The 18,597-nt window shown below is 42.0% G+C and overlaps 1 protein-coding gene across 1 annotated transcript in view; it reads left to right on the forward strand.

Annotated features, from left to right (window-relative positions):
• megf6b (multiple EGF-like-domains 6b) overlaps positions 1-18,597 on the forward strand; it is a 65,895-nt gene that overhangs the window by 20,204 nt on the left and 27,094 nt on the right. Inside the window, exon 5 of the mRNA XM_060858601.1 lies at positions 9,524-9,646. Within this exon, the coding sequence (XP_060714584.1) occupies positions 9,524-9,646 (123 nt within the window). The remainder of the gene's footprint in view (positions 1-9,523; positions 9,647-18,597) is intronic.

An 18,597-nucleotide genomic window follows, 5' to 3' on the forward strand; every position in this document is an offset into this window, starting at 1 on the left:
ACAGCGCTAAGACGTTTAACTCAACAGCGTTACTCCGGGGTTGAGAATGATGACATAATAATAACGTGTCTCTGATCACGGCCGCTGCGCTCTTACAGATTAAACAGCGGGTCTTTTTACACTAGCAAAACGTTTGAACCGAATTTTTAGTTTAACATTTTTTGGAAAACACGACGCTTTATAAACGTTCCTACAACATTCCTACAACTTTTCCCACACTAATATTTTATTTTTAATGTCGATTAGTTTTGCCTGCGGGGTGAAAAACACCATGTTTGTAGAACGTTGCGAGAACGTTATTTCTGTAACCTTGTGATGCGACGTGTTTCCTCGCAGCACACGCAGCAGTAGCTGAGGCATTCCTCGTGCTCGTGCCGTGTCGCCGCAGGCGTCTACACCACGCCTCCAGGAACAAAAGGTCAAACAGTCAGGCCCTAACAGGTAGTACACAGACACGGCACATGGAGAAGGTCAAAGCTCATATCCCGAGGGTTTGAGAAGCCTATTTTCATTGTCTGTTTACGTCACCTAGAGTCATAAAGCAGTGGAACAGGAAGTGGGTGTTACTGAACCCTCAGAGATATTGGACACGTGTCTTGTTGCCGAAGGCACGCAATGTTTTTTTCCCCCCTTAATATGTCGTTTCTTTAACTCCATCCTGAACTACTCACTCACTCACTCATTTTCTACCTCTTATCCGAACTACCTCTGGTCACGGGGAGCCTGTGCCTATCTCAGGCGTCATCGGGCATCAAGGCAGGATACACCCTGGACGGAGTGCCAACCCATCACAGGGCACACACACACACACACACACTCATTCACTCACGCACTCACACACTACAGACAATTTTCCAGAGATGCCAATCAACCTACCATGCATGTCTTTGGACCGGGGAGGAAACTGGAGTACCCGGAGGAAACCCCGAGGCACGGGGAGAACATGCAAACTCCACACACAAGGTGGAGGCGGGAATCGAACCCCCAACCCTGGAGGTGTGAGGCGAACGTGCTAACCACTAAGCCAACGTGCCCCCTGAACTATTAGAATATTAATCTTTATAATTAACCTTCATGTGACTTTTATTTTACAGTTAAAATTCTAAGATGATGAGTTTAATGAACTCCTTTCATTGACTTGTTCCTCATCACGCCGGTTAATGGTTTAACCGTCCGAATGCCTGCTGATAGCGGAGCACAGGGATTTGGCTAATGGAACGAAGCGATGCAATGGCACTTTAATGCTTTCGTCTGTCCGGCTTTCTCACCTGAAAAATTACAGTACATCAGCTTCCCAGAGCTTGAGATTTTAGGCTCCAATCTGCAGCCTTCGCCATCACCATCTCTTAGATCGTTAACTAGCCAAGCTGAGTCGTGCGACCGAGTTGCATTCTGGGATTGAGAGTCCAGATTTGATTAATATGACTGACTGTAGTTCATCTCGAACAGTTTGGATTGCGCTGCTTTATGTTCTCTTAACCAGACTTAGTTGTTCACTCTGTTCCTGTTCATATGTTATTAGAAAGACGAAACCCAGAGACTCTCTTCACTCCAGCATGGACATCTGCATCACTGCTGTATTCCAGCCAGTGTTTTGGAGTCACAGAGACCATCAGGCTACCGATGGCCGCGTGTTATCTAGCGAGTGACGGCGGTTATTTGTCTGCTGTGTCCTGTCAACACATGCCTGTGGAACAAAAAATGTGTGGAAACCAAAGGCAGCTGGTTAAAAAGAGAGATATGCAGAGAATTTGCACACAAAGTCTGTGTCCTCTTTGTTGTGGTGAGAAAAGTGTTTACCAAATACTGACTCATCGGTTCAACTCGTTTCTGTTCCACACGACTAAACGATCGCTTGGTTTACTTTTCGATATGACGGAGACGTTTGTAAGATCGTCATTTAGGTGTCAAACACGTCGTCTGGTCCAAAATCCGTCTCATTACACAGTGATACTTTATTAGAGGCATTACAGCTGGATTTATTAACCCTTTATTCTTGTTGGTATAACGATATCTTTCGGATATACAGATTGTGCAGTTAGTTAGGAATAAACTCTGTGTGTGTGTGTGTGTCTGTGTGTGTGTCTGTATGTGTCTGTGTCTGTGTGTGTGTTTGTGTGTGTGTGTCTGTGTCTGTTTGTGTGTGTGTTTGTGTGTGTCTGTGTGTGTGTCTGTGTCTGTTTGTGTGTTTGTGTGTGTGTTTGTGTTTGTGTGTGTGTCTGTGTGTGTTTGTGTGTGTGTGTTTGTGTGTGTGTGTGTGTTTGTGTTTGTGTGTGTGTCTGTGTGTGTTTGTGTGTGTGTGTGTTTGTGTGTGTGTGTGTGTGTGTGTGTGTGTGTGTGTGTGTGTGTGTTTGTGTGTGTGTGTGTGTGTGATGATGCTATTGTAAAATAATCAGTGATGTCCGATGTCACAGATTTACATTAATGGCTTTTGGCAGACTCCCAGATACAGAGTGACTTATATTTATCTTATTAATAGAACTGAGATACTGAGGGTTAAGGGCCTTGCTCAGGGGCCCGGCAGTGGCAGTTCTGTTCTTATAACATGAGGTATTTTTACTGTCTTATGCCACAGCTATTTGTCATTTTTTAAAGTTTCATTCTCAAACCTCTTACTTTTTATCCATTTATAGTTACGTTTCATGCTCTGGAGCATCCACAGAATATGTGTTCATGTTCTCAGTTATGTTCTCAGCAGGTCTACGGTATGAAATCCATTCTGCCTACTACATCCGAATATCTCGTTAACTCCACGAGCGTTTTGTTCCCTTTCTGTCTGTAGTTAAATCTCCAAAGGATATGTAAAGTAAAGGCAGCTGCTAATCTGTAAACAGGACCGATGGTCATTAGATGCCTCCTACGTCTGAGTTTCCCTTCAGGAGTCATGATCAGGTCTCTTCAGGTTTAAAGAAAATCTGTCATGAGACTAAAATGTAAATGTACACATACACACACACTACACACACACATACACACACACATAGACACTACACACTACACACACACACACTACACACACATACTACACACACACACAGACACTACACACACACAGACATTACACACACCACACACACACACTACACACTACACACACACACACACTACACACAAACACAGACACACACACACATACTACACACACACACACAGACACTACACACTACACACACACAGACATTACACACACCACACACACACACTACACACATGGTCATTAGATGCCTCCTACGTCTGAGTTTCCCTTCAGGAGTCATGATCAGGTCTCTTCAGGTTTAAAGATTCTGTCATGAGACTAAAATGTAAATGTACACATACACACACACACACATTACACACTACACACACATACACACACACACACTACACACACACACTACACACACATACACATACACACACACACTACATACACACACTACACACACATACACACTACACACTACACACACACACTACACACTACACACACACACTACACACACATACACACTACACACTACACACACACACACACTACACACACTACACACACACTACACACACTACACACACACTACACACACATACACACTACACACACACTACACACTACACACACATACACACACACTACACACACATACACACATACACACTACACACACACACTACACACACTTCAACACACTACACACACAAACACACAAACACAGACACATACAAACACACACACACAAACACACACACACTACACACACACTACACACACACAAACACAAACACACACACACAAACACACACACACAAACACACACACACTACACACACACACACTACACACACACCACACACACACAAACACACACACACACACAAACACAGACACACACACATACTACCACACACACACACACTACACACTACACACACACAGACACTACACACTACACACACAGACATTACACACACCACACACACACTACACGCACCACACACACAGACATTACACACACCACACACACACTACACACACCACACAAAACTATAAAATTTGATGTTGACTGTTGAATAATAGTGAAATTTTGTTGAAATAAAATATAAATTAAAGATCACACTGGACCTTATATATATATATATATATATATATATTTCACAAGCTACTCACTCATATTTCCTTCAGAGTTAATGGATCCTCATAATGACATTAATTTAACAGAATATCGTTATTTATTTATTTATTTGTTTTTTCTTGAAGGAATCCCTCATCACATTCCTCAGTAGTCTTCACAGAGACATTAAAAGTATTTAGTGTTTTATCGTTTTATTTGGTGACGTTTTATCCCTCCTCTTGGTCTGGAACAGTTGTTTTTTGGTGTCTGTAATGTAGGTGGATGACGGAGCATCTCCTCCTCTATCTGTTTTATCAGCTGTAGGAATTCTTCACATGGTTTGGAGAACACACAGATGGTTCTAATACCATATTTCAGTAAACGTGTGGGTGTGGGGGGCTTTTATACTAATAAAGATTATAAGAGGAACACATTTTAGATAGAAATGCAGAGAGACAAACAGAAAGAGGAATAAAAAACAGATGTGAAGCACATTTAGCACATGTGGAACAAATGAGGCCCAATTATTGTCCTGTCTGGTCAAGGTCATAGATCTGCAAGAGTAAATACTTAAACAATTTTATTATACGACTTTTCTAATAAAACTTTAATATTTATTGTATGTTTTCAGTATTTATGGAGCTTCTGTATACATCAAATGACCTGTAGGAGGCAGTGTAGACTCTGCATTATCAATGTTTTAGAAAGACCACACACACACCATACATACACACACAATACACACACACTACACACACACACACTACACACACACTACACACACACTACACACACACACACTACACACACCATACACACACACACACTACACACACTACACACACACACTACACACACACTACACACACACCATACATACACACACACTACACACACTACACACACACACACTACACACACACTACACACACACCATACATACACACACTACACACACACACACACTACACACACACACTACACACACACTACACACACACACACACTACACACACACTATACACACACTCTACATACACTACATACACACTACACACACACCATACATACACACACACTACACACACACACTACACACACTACACACACCATACATACACACACTACACACACACACACACACACACACACTACACACACACACACACACTACACACACACTACACACACACACACACTACACACACACTACACACACACTATACACACACACACACTACACACACACCATACATACACACACTACACACACACACACTACACACACACACTACACACACACTACACACACACACTATACAACACACTACACACACACACTATACACACACACTCTACATACACTACACACACACTATACACACACACTACACACACACTATACACACACACTACACACACATACACTATACACACACACACTACACACATACACACACACACTACACACATACACACACACTACACACACACTACACACACACACTACATGCACAATACACACACACACACACACTACACACACAGTAATTATTGTTTAGAGATTATAGCTCTTTCTATGAAACTGTGCCATAAGATATTACACTTTTATTAAATTACACTAGATGAATAATGAAACATTTTATACCAACATAACCTGCTCCTTTTAGCGGTTCGACTCTCACCGTTCACCTAAAAGAGTCGACTCGAAGATCTGACTCGCTCACAAAGTTGTCTTTAGGTCATGTAAGTTGTGACGTGGAGCCTCAGGGGAATTCAGAGGCAACACCATGAACTCTTTGCCATGTTCCTCAAACTGCACGTGAACAATGTTTGCAGTGTGTCATGGAGCACATTCCTGCTGAAAGAGGGCACTGCCATTAGGGAACACTGTTACCAAGAAGGGATGTACTTACAGTAGTGCCACTAATATATTTAACTCCTTAGCAGGTGCCACTGTAACGAGATAATCAACGATGTTCACGTCACCCGTCAGTGGATAACGTTAGAATGTCATGTGTGTTTGTACTCTGTGCTAATGCTAACAGTGACCCGAGCGACGCTATCTAGCTTCAGAGATTTACTTTGGCATACAGCCTGTTAATACAACACTATCAGCATTAGACTCCACTGCAGCTTGACTACATCACAGGAAGGCACACAACGCAAATCAGGAATGCAAGCACACACATCTTTAGTACTCACTGGTTTTCTGACATACCGGGCTTGAGGTCGGTGGGGGATGAACAGGCATGAACGGAAAGCTACGGAGCCGCTGGTAGTTTTTACTGGCTTGAGATGACGGTTCCTGTGAAGTGATGGATGTGTTTATGGGCCATACTGATAGTCCAGTGAAAGAAATCCAAAACTGTAGGCGCTAAAAATCACAGCTTTGGCCTCCAGTGAAAGAATTCATGTCGGTGCGAGGCGAAAGCTTGGTGCTGTAACAGCTCTGAATTCAGTAGGTCTGACTGGTGGCTTGTTAAAACTCATTAACCCGTGAACACGGCACGACCTCCAGGAGCTACACGTGCGTGTCAGAATAAAGCAGCAGATTTTTCTCTGTGTATAGAAACAGTTTGTAGGGAAGCTGTGTAGATTAAAGCAGTTTTATTAAAAGAGAAATTTGATTTGCACATCAGTTTCCTGTGTCACAGGAGTTGACACCATATAATACACCATGAGGGCTTATTAATGTCCCTGTCGAACATACCTGGAGTCTGAAGTAACAGGATTTGGCCCATGAACATACATCTGCTGCTTCAGGATCCACTTTTCCCTGAGCTCAGGTCTCATTTCTATCATTTATCCCTCGATTCTCTCTCATTATTTGTTGATTACGTGCTGCAGAAGAGATCAGTGAGATACTCATCATCGTCTGACTGGAACGAGCGGCCGATGTTACGTGACGTGTGTTTAAAGAGGAAAGCAATATTTCACGGATGTATGTAGAGTCCTTCGTTCTCACTGTCAGTATGAAATAATATTTAATGGAATAAACCAGGGGGGCACGGTGGCTTAGTGGTTAGCACGTTCACCTCACACCTCCAGGGTTGTGGGGTCGATTCCCACCTCCGCCTTGTGTGTGTGGAGTTTGCATGTTCTCCCTGTGCCTCGGGGGTTTCCTCCGGGTACTCCGGTTTCCTCCCCCGGTCCAAAGACATGCATGGTAGGTTGATTGGCATCTCTGGAGAATTGTCTGTAGTGTGTGAGTGAATGAGAGTGTGTGTGTGTGTGTGTGTGTGCCCTGTGATGGGTTGGCACTCCGTCCAGGGTGTATCCTGCCTTGATGCCCGATGACGCCTGAGATAGGCACAGGCTCCCCGTGACCTGAGGTAGTTCGGATAAGCGGTAGAAGATGAATGAGTGAGTGAGTGAGTGGAATAAACCAAGGTAAAGTTGATATGGACGAGTCTGATCGTACCTACTGTGTGTACACTATATACAGTATACGTCATGTCACATGTTGTTTATGGTAGCAAATGTCTTGGAATATCCAGATATGAACTTTTTTTAATCACATCACATTGTGCAGCTCTAGAAACCTCAGTTGTGTTGTAGTTCTGAGGTGAAAAATGTCTCCTGTCTCGTGTCATACGATACACAGGTTTGTCTGGTTTTCTGCTCATTAATTGAGGTCTCATTTGAACCAGATGGAAATATAAATTAGGATTGATGCTTTGTTTTTGCTCAGTTCATGTTTTTAAATATTACATTTTAAACACTCAGCAGCTGCGACTCTTTACACACAAACTTTCTCGGCGGGTCAAAAATTTCTTCCTCCTTCACCTTTGAACTCGAGTGTGTGTCACGTGCTTGAGCCGGCGTGATGACACGTGCGTGATTTCGTAGTGATTTCCAGACCGTTGTCTAGGATTTTGGTGAAAATATTAAAGTAACGTGAAGTAAATAATATTTTGCATCTCGTTACTTGGTCATTTGTTCTAGTTTTGAGCTTTTAGTTCTGTAGAAGGAACTGTGAAGGAACCCCAACACAAGACCTTTCACCTTGTTGACTCTGACTACACACACTTAACAACCTGTAATTATCCAATCGATCCAAAGCATTGTTGTGAAAACATCACATGTTCCTCATGTTATTTTGTTGGTTTAAGGGGTCCTAGGGGTTCTAAAGGGTTCTGCATCTGTTGAAAAGTATTTTTTTCTGTTACAGGGTTCAGTCTTCTGCTTAAGATGATCTAGAACATGTCAGGAGTTTAGCATTTAGATTCCTAGCACAAATCAATGTTTTAGGAATTATTTCTGATGGGAAATCATTCTAAGTTCTACACAGAACATTTAGGAGTTCCTCAGGAGAGACAGAAGAATCTCCCTCATGTTTTTGTTCATTGTTCAGGATCTTACACAAATGTGTTTGTTCAGAGCTGATGGTCTAGACCTGGTGTGAAATAACATGGAGGTTCATCCACCTGAGAACTTCAGTCAATCACCCCAGGGTAAATTTCCATTCAGCTGTTTTTCTGCCTCTTTAACCGACCTTTCTGCTTTGTAATCGGTGTCTGAAGGCCAACGTACTGTAATGAGGTGTTTACTGACGGGAAGTGTTAGAAATGCACAAGCGGATAAACACATGGGGAGGAACTGAAGGACTGATGAAGCCTCTTACTGTTTACTTCCTCTGTGATATTTGAAGGATGTACTTACAATTTCTAGCATGTGGCTGTGATTTTGGGTTTTGTATAATTCATTATTTGGATGCAATTATCTTCATATCACCTCCTGATCTTCCTCATCTCAGTCGATCAGGAATCGTGTTAACTAACGAAGTAAATAGTGTTAGTTGAAGGAAACCTAAAGTATTCCTTTAAATTGAATTATATGTTGAATGCAAGCAAATATTTCAGTAGCGTAATTCAAATCTGTTGCCAGTGAACTTTTATAATCACTAATGGAAAACGTTTGTTAATATATTTGTGTCGAACAAATCTGATGAAGGGGGTCACGGTGGCTTAGTGGTTAGCACGTTCGCCTCACACCTCCAGGGTTGGGGGTTTGATTCCCGCCTCCACCTTGTGTGTGTGGAGTTTGCATGTTCTCCCCGTGCCTCGGGGGTTTCCTCCGGGTACTCCGGTTTCCTCCCCGGTCCAAAGACATGCATGGTAGGTTGATTGGCATCTCTGGAAAAATTGTCCGTAGTGTGTGAGTGCGTGAGTGAATGAGAGTGTGTGTGTGTGCCCTGTGATGGGTTGGCACTCCGTCCAGGGTGTATCCTGCCTTGATGCCCAATGACGCCTGAGATAGGCACAGGCTCCCCGTGACCCGAGGTAGTTCGGATAAGCGGTAGAAGATGAATGAGATCTGATGAACATAGACGTTAACATTTAATAGTTTAATTGTGTGTGTACGTGTATGTGTGTACGTGTGTGTGTGTGCAAAACTCATGTGATTGTTTTGTGTTTTCTCTCCATCAGACGTGAACGAGTGCGAGGAGACGAACGGAGGCTGTGAGTCTCTGTGCTGCAACACTATTGGCAGCTTCTACTGCAAGTGTCCATCAGGACAGGAACTCAAGGAAGACGGAAAGACCTGCCAAGGTGAGAGGAAGATCCTCATGATAGAATCCGATTTGTACAGAAGGTCATAACTTTTCTTATTACTTCATTTGTATGGTTTCCAAAAAAGCGTCTCTTGATCGTTCACCTGATTTTAATCACATGAGACTTTTTGACCCTAGACATTTTCTGTCTGTCTCTGGAAGTGATTTTAGACATCAGCGTGATGAGGACAGTGTCTTGCGTTACACGATAAAACATGCCTCGGCAACGTGCCACAGACTTTCTCAGAGTCGTGATGAGCCTCTTGTTGAGCCTCTGTGCTACATTACACTCCATCTCCATCTCCACCGCTGCTGCGGCTTATTGACTTTTAAAGAGGTCGTGACTCCATCACTCAGGTGTCCTCCTTTTATCATGATCAATACAATACTCATTACTTTGTGCTAATTCACTCTGTCTTGGAAAGCAGCTTGCAGTCTAATGGACAGGAAATCAATTGGTGCCGGTACATATAAAAGAGCTTAGAGTGTCAGGTTCATCGATACCTGCGACTCAGAGCATTATTTTTTTCATTTTTCCACATCAGTAGCGTGATAAAGCTAATGAGAGAAGAATCGGATCGTTTCTTTCTGCTGTCATGATCCACAAACTGCTTTCAACTCGCAAACTACAAGAACATCAGCAGGGGCAAATCCCACAACCTTCACATGTGTATTTATTTATGAAAGGGGAAAAAAATGGTTGGAAAGTAAAAATCAGCAAATTTACGTTGTGTTAGAAATGACGTTTTATTTGTTCGGTTCAGAGTGAACGTGGAATTAAATGTCATTTGCTCACAAATCTTTATTTTATTAATTCCAGTCACATCATTTAGCATCAAATATTTATAAGTAAGAATTTAAACCCCGATTAATATTTCATCAAGAATCGTACAGCAATAAGAACATAAACATTTCCTAAAGACTACGTTAGTGCTAAATAACTGCTGTGTTTACTGTTTACTGCATCAGCATCTTTATTTAGCTTCTTAAGTGTTGTTTGTAAAGCTTTTGTATAAATTACGGAAGTGTGCTGGATCAGAAGCTGTGTGTGTGTGTGTGTGTGCGTACATGTGTGTGTGTAGTGTGTGTTTATTGTGTGTGGTGTGTTTACTGAGTGTGTGTGTGTCCGTGTGTGTGCGTGCGTGTGTGTGTGTGCGTACATGTGTGTGTGTAGTGTGTGTTTATTGTGTGTGGTGTGTTTACTGAGTGTGTGTGTGTGTCCGTGTGTGTGCGTGCATGTGTGTGCGTGTGTGTGTAAATGTGTGTGTGGTGTATTTACTGAGTGTGTGTGTGTGTATGCGTGCGTGTGTGTGCGTGCATGTGTGTGCGTGCATGCGTGTGTGTGTGCATGCGTGCGTGTGTGTGCGTGCATGTGTGTGCGTGTGTGTGTAAATGTGTGTGTAGTGTGTGTTTATTGTGTGTGTGTGGTGCGTTTACTGAGTGTGTGCGTGCGTGTGTGTGCGTGCATGTGTGTGTGTGCATGCGTGCGTGTGTGTGTGTGTGTGTGTGTGCGTGTGTGTGTGTACATGCTGAAACTGCTTTCATAACGAGCTCGAGAGAAAACACTGTCAGCACCTCTGATAGCAGCATGTCTCTCTTTATTTAGGAAACGCCCACAAAATGTCCAGATCTTCACATCATTAAAAAGTGCTACACACACACACACACACACACACACACTCCAGCTCCTTCACAGATATTACCATATGATCACACATTAGAAGACCATCTTGAATCGTACGCCTGCTTGACCCTCTTTAAGCTTCGTATCGTCTCCTTCTTCATCCTTATCATCTTTCTCCTCTTCGGTCTCGACCCCAAACTCCTCCTGTAATACCACAGGGTTGTGGAATGTGTTTCTTAACCAGCTCCAGATTGGATTTTCAGGAAGACACGAGTCTGTAGTTTTATGTGGCATCTCAGTCTCTCACACACACACACACACAAACATACATACACACACACACACACACACACACACACACACACACACACATACACACACACACAAACATACACACACACACACACACACACACACACAAACATAGACACAAAAACACACACATACACATACAAACATACACACACACAAACAAACACACACAAACACACACACAAACATACACACAAACATAAACACACACAAACATACACACACAAACACACATACACACACACAAACATACACACACACAAACACACAAACAAACACACACAAACACACACACAAACATACATATACACACACAAACACACACATACATATACACACAAACACACACACTCATACACACACACAAGCATACACACAAACACACACACACAAACATACACACACACACAAACACAAACACACACACTTACACACACAAACACACACACACATACATATACACACACAAACACACACACAAACACACACTCATACACACACACAAACATACACACGAACACAGACAAACACACACATACATATACACACAAACACACACAAACACACACACTCATACACACACACACATACACACACATAAACACACACACAAACACACACACATACACACACACACAGCAGTGTATAGTGTGGACAAACTGAAGGTTGTCTCTGAGCACAGATCTGCCTCACGGTCTGAAATTATTCTGCTTCTGGAGTCTTAAAATAAGAGTTTATTCCCTTCATCAGCATCAAATTTAAATGAATTAAAATAATGACATATTTAACTGCATACATTAACTTTTTGTCTCCGTCCTGACTTACAGAAGATTATTAAATACAGCAGCTCTTTTTAATGAACTTTTATCTACCGATTGATTTGTTCATCACCGTATTATTTTTATATTAATCCTATTATTAAGTACTTTTCTTGTTATACGTCTTCATTTAATTACTTTTTTATGAACTATTTCTACAGACATTATTATTAATTTACGCATGAATATGTTAATGATTGTAATTTAAATTGTAAAGAATTTTGAGGGAAGGTAATAACTGAAGGCGTATAACGAGTAAAAATACTTAATAATAGGAAATATGAAGATATAGATGCAGAAATATAACTGAAGTCGTAGCTATTAAAAACAGATAAGGTAAAATAATAATAAGGTAAAATGTTTTGATCTGTGTGGCGACGATTATTGAAAAAACAGATTGAAACGTTTTGTGTTTAAGTTTCTGCTATTAAAATAAGCCACGTTTTAATCAGAGACACAACTAAAAGTGGACTGTGCAGGAATCCAGGGTCAGGCTGATGTTAAAGACTGTGTGTGTGCTCACGTGTGGAGACCGGGCTGCGTTTATCTGTTTGTCTGGAGACCGAATATCTTCTCATCACACCAGTTACTGCCATCATATCGAGAGTTTGTGGGAAATTCATTACGCTAAAGCACGTCGTGTTCATTCCTCATCTTTCTGCCTTTGTAAGTATGATGTAAGTCCGACTCCCTGTCAGCTGCTTATTACTGAAATCAGGCTCCACATGGCTGAGAACACGACCGAGATAATACACAGTAAAGTGTATATTATTGAAAAAAAATGTTTTCCACATGTTTAAAGGTGGTTTGAGAAATGCTTCTGAAAATGCGTTGGGCCGAACAAGTAAAATCAAAACAAACACAAATCAAAACAAACGTGTAGCCAATGAGCAGAAAGGGGCGTGTCTTGTCAATGTGGGCGGAGAGAGTGTTCAGTGCGCATGTGTGATATTAGCAGAAAGCGGTTTTAACATTGACATGGAGGATAAAAACAAAGAAAGAAAGAGAAGAAAGACTTACGATAAGGTAAGAAGTAGGACGTGTTAATATAGGATCAGCTTTCCAGCGCTGGAGAGAACTGAAGGAGCAGGAAGTTGGTCACATATTCACAGATTGGAGTTTCCTGAGTCAATAACTCCTGAGCTAAACACTGTTACTACACAAATAACACCTCTTTTCTATCGTAGTAATGTAGAGACGCAGCTACAACCGTGTTTTGTGTAGTAACAGTGTTTAGCTCAGGAGTTATTGACTCGGGAAACTCCAATCTGTGAATATGTGACCGACTTTACTTAAGACGCCGAGGCGCTTTTTTCCTTCTCGATAGGTGAGTAACGTTGGTTTTGTTTTGTTACACAGAACTAATATATGTCTTTGTCCTTTACATGATTATGCTTGTGTGTCATTTTTGCTTGTTTGTTTATCTACAATCGTATTGTTCTTCACTTCAGCTATGATAAAGACACATTTCTTTCCTTTAGTCGCCTGGGTTACGTATGTATGTGTGGGCGGAGCTATCGATACAGGGGTGGGACCCATTTGGGTTAGGGGCGTGTTTGTTTTGGTGATTTTATATGTCAACATTGGCTTTCAAACAACGGAGACCCCACCTTTAAGCATATAAATTTAATTAAGAAATAAATATTAAAAAGAACAGATTTATTTTATTTATTTAGATTAGTCAAGCAAAATGTATACGCTAGTTTTACAGTATTGTACTATTACAGTGTTGTAGATTAAGGTTTTTATATATATATATATATATATATATATATATATATTTTTTTTTTCTATAAATAAAAGGCAATAATGTACTCACAATGTGACTCACTGACAAAAAACCTCTGAGTTACAAATGAACAAAAAATAGTGTTTTTTTCGTGATATTGTGTATAATGCACTTTTTTATGTAGTGACAATATTACAACAGACTAAATCATTTTACAGCCTAATATATATTTATTTAATTTTATTTTCAAGGTAGCCGTTTGTTTGAGTTTCGTTTCGGGTAAAAGAGTAGAGCTTTAATCCTTTTTAAATGAAGCCGCCTCTGTGAGCAGAGAGCAGAGCAAACCCTGGGATTTTATACAGATACCTTTGGGGTAAATTTGTGTTTAAGACAAAGCTGAAGATCTTCCTAACTGTGTGTTATTGGCCTTCGGTTAAAGGAGTGCGAAGTTATAGAAAAGGAGGGGACTGAGACGAGAGAGAGAGAGAGAGAAAGAGAGAGAGAGATGAAAATGAGTAAAGCTATATATGAGTGAGGGAGAACTGAAAGGAAAGAAACATTCCTGACTCCTGGTGTCTTCTCGGTCCACACAACCTCTCTGTATCAGTGTCCATCACTGGGACTGAAGCGTTCCTCAACATGCCGTCGTACGTCCGGCTTCTGATTTGTTTTCTCTTTACCGGGCTTCATCTCAGCTTTGTTTATTCGGTGTATTCTTCTTCTTCCTGGCGTAGTTTTAGGGACTGCTTCAAGCCACCGTGCTTCACTGCATATAACATGTTCAGCACGAGATACCTGAGAGCAGGTGAGTGAGAGCGACGTCAGCTTAATTTTTACTGCTGAACGAGTAACTTTTGGAATATAAAACTCTGTAAGCTGTAGAGCAGTCGCATGAAACCTAAAAGATGTTAAACATCACAGATCTTTATTCAGGGTTCCTCACAATCTTTGCATTGATGACTGTATGTTGTATGCTGATCATTATTATTTCTGATTACTTTTCACTTAATGTTCTTGATTTATCTTGGTTTTATTTTTTTTATGTCACAATAAACACAGGGGTTTGTAAAGTGTTTATATCCATTGAACCTGCGTCGTCCCAAAGCCTGTGATGTGTAGCATATTTAGTGTCAGAACAGATGACATTTACAGTGTTGAGTTGATCTAATAAATGATCTCCCAGTGCACCTCCCATACGGACCTGTCGCTCCACGCTGCTTTATACTTCAGGGGATAGATGGAGGCTTTATCTCAATGCTGAGAATGCATCAAGAGTTTACATGGCCAGCCCTACGTCCAACCCTACATCCAGCCCTACGTCCAACCCTACATCCAGCCCTACATCCAGCCCTTCATCCAACCCTACATCCATCCCTACATCCATCCCTACATCCAGCCCTACATCCAGCCCTACGTCCAGCCCTACGTCCAGCCCTACGTCCAGCCCTACATCCAGCCCTACATCCAACCCTACATCCAGGCCTGGATTCATACCTATATCCATCTCCACTTCCAACCCTACATCCAGCACTACCTCCAACCATGGATTCAGCCCTACACCCAGCCCTACATTTAGCCCTACATTTAGCCCTATATCCAGCCCTACATCCAACCCTGGATTCATCCCTACATCAAACCCTACATCCAACCCTACATTCATCCTTACATACAACCCTGGATTTAGCCCTACATCCATCCCTACTTTTAACCCTATATCCATCCCTGGATTCAGCCCTACACCCAGCCCTACACCCAGCCCTACACCCAGCCCTACATCCAGCCCTACATCCAACCTTACATTCAACACTACATCCAACCCTAGATTCATCCCTACATACAACCCTGGATTCAGCCCTACATTCATCCCTACATCCACCCCTACATCCAACCCTACATCCAACCCTACATCCAACCTTACATTCAACCCTACATCCAACCCTAGATTCAGCCCTACATACAACCCTATATCCAGCCCTACATCCATCCCTACTTTTAACCCTATATCCATCCCTCGATTCAGCCATACATCCAGACCTACATTCAACCCTGCACCGAGCCCTACATCTTACCCTACTTTCATGTCTACTTCCAACCCTACATCCAACAGCATACATACATACATACATACATACAGCAGCAGATTTAACTCCTTTTGTCAAAGTGTTAGTCTATTTTGGAAGGTAAACCCCAAACCTGCTGTGTTTCATAATAATACACTGACTGTATTTCCATATTTCCCATAAATTTATTTCATCTGATTACCTGATCAAATCCCACAAAGCTAATTTGACAAGTGGTTCCAATTCATACCCAATTTTACTTTCCAATCCAAAACCAACAGCAGGAGGTCAGTGGAAGTTCTCACATGTGACCATGAATTTGTTTTTATATCATTTCAGAAAATATTGGCGCACACACAAAGAACTTAACCAGAAAAGCATCATTATGGAGCTTTATGGAAACCGTTTTGTTTTACAGTCGATCGATTAGGATGAAGATGTCTCTGAGTCCTTCTGTAAGCTAATCTGTGTCCCATATGGTGCTCCTTTACAAAGAATGGCTCTGAAGCCATCGCCAATGAAAGCTGGACTTTGCGGCGTCTCCTGCAGAGGTTCTGCGTCGAAACCTGGTTATTGCGGTGTTATGTGATAGAGAGCTGATGCTGTATAACACTAACCTCTTTCATTCCTTTTGGAGGGAGTGATGCTTTTATTGGCACAAATGGCCGCAGGTTTTGTTTGAAGAGAAAGCAGCGAGAACATGCTGTTTATACTGAAGGGGAGAGGAACGTGAACGTGTCGATCATGCTTAGAGAGAAATGTTGTCGAATACATCTGTCCCAGCATAGGAGAGCACCCTGAATGAATGAAGAACTTTCAACTACAGATCCCTAGATGGTTGTATCTTAATATCTGGGTCTAAAAAGATAAACATCAGCTGTTGGAGGGATGCAGAAGAGACCTGAAGAGATCACAGTAATTAAAAGAGCTGCGATCTCTTCTCTGCGATCTCTGTTTTTTTTACCAGCCAAGGCATGGACTCCTGGAGCTCTGAGGTGTTCTGTAGTATCTGGCACCATTACCCCTTTTTCCACCAGAAAGAACCAGGTGCTGGTTCAGAGCTAGTGCTGGTGCTGGTTCAGAGCTGGTTCCACTGGCGAACCTTCTAAGAACTGGTTTGCCTTTCCACCGGTTAGAGAGCATCACAGAGCCGAGTCTGATGTCACTGTATACGTGTCACGTTACACAGCAACTTTAGCGCAGCAGCGACAAACACAAACACAAACACATCAACAATGGCGGATGTTGCTTTACTGTTAATGCTCATGACTTTGTGAACCTACATTAACACCCAAACGCAGCGAATCCAACGTGTACGTGCAGCTCCATGTAATCTGTATAAACAGAGGTTATAATGGAGAAAGTACATAACGTTATTTTATCATTAACACAGAAAAAAATTAGCCTTAGCATGTAGCTACTTACTATCATGTGTGCTGATAATGTATCATATCGCGGTAAAGTAAAAGTGTATTAAACATTAGTATACTTAAGGTACATTATCAAATGCGCTAACAGTAGCCCCGCCCCCAGGCGCTAACAGTAGCCCCGCCCACAACCCCTGACACAAGCGGTTCTTAAGTCTAGACCAATAATGTTTTGGTGCTACTTAAGAACCACTTTTCCTGGTTCAGAGCCGGTGCTTTGGCTGTCGAAAAAGAAAGAACTGGTTCTAAATTAGGCTCCGAACCTGCACTCAAACTGCCTCGGTGGAAAAGGGGCACAAGATGTTAGCAGCAGATCCTGTAAGTCGAGAGGTGGCCGTATTCATGATGTAAAAGAAAATGGGATTCATCAGACCAGATCACCTTGTTTCATTGCTCTATGGTCAAGATCTTATGCTCACTTGTCTGTTGAAGGAGACTGGGTGGTGGACAGGAGTCAGCATGGTTACTCTGATGCTCTGCAGCTCCACAGCTCCATATGTGTCATCTGACTGACTTCTTTCTGTTTCTCGGGTCAAACGGTTTCAAACATCTGATTTATATCCTTTCAGATCTGTGTTGGATTTACGGCTGCATTTTTGCGTAGGTGAGACTAATCTGGAGGTCGTTTTGTACAGCTTGGGAATCGCAGCGTAAACCCCGTTTATAGACCACTGTTAGTGTTAAGATGGCATGGGAAAGTAGTCTGTCTGATCCGACACAGACTCCACCAATGCTGCAGATCTGATCTGAGATCAGGATGTTAGTGTGGCTGTAAACGGCGCATAGTCAGATTAACTCTGGTCTCTTAAAAATAAGAGCAGTTTGTGTCGCCGCTCAGTGAGCAGTGAGGTATGAAGTCATGGGTCAGAAGAATGTTTACAGTCTGCTGACTCGTTAATGCTGTAACTTTTTCACACAGCTCGCAAACCGACGAGCCGCAGTTCTGTCAGGTTTTTGTCGCCGTCTGGTCGGCTGTGTG

This window comes from Tachysurus vachellii, chromosome 22 (assembly GCF_030014155.1).
Source record: "Tachysurus vachellii isolate PV-2020 chromosome 22, HZAU_Pvac_v1, whole genome shotgun sequence".
Taxonomy (NCBI): domain Eukaryota; kingdom Metazoa; phylum Chordata; class Actinopteri; order Siluriformes; family Bagridae; genus Tachysurus; species Tachysurus vachellii.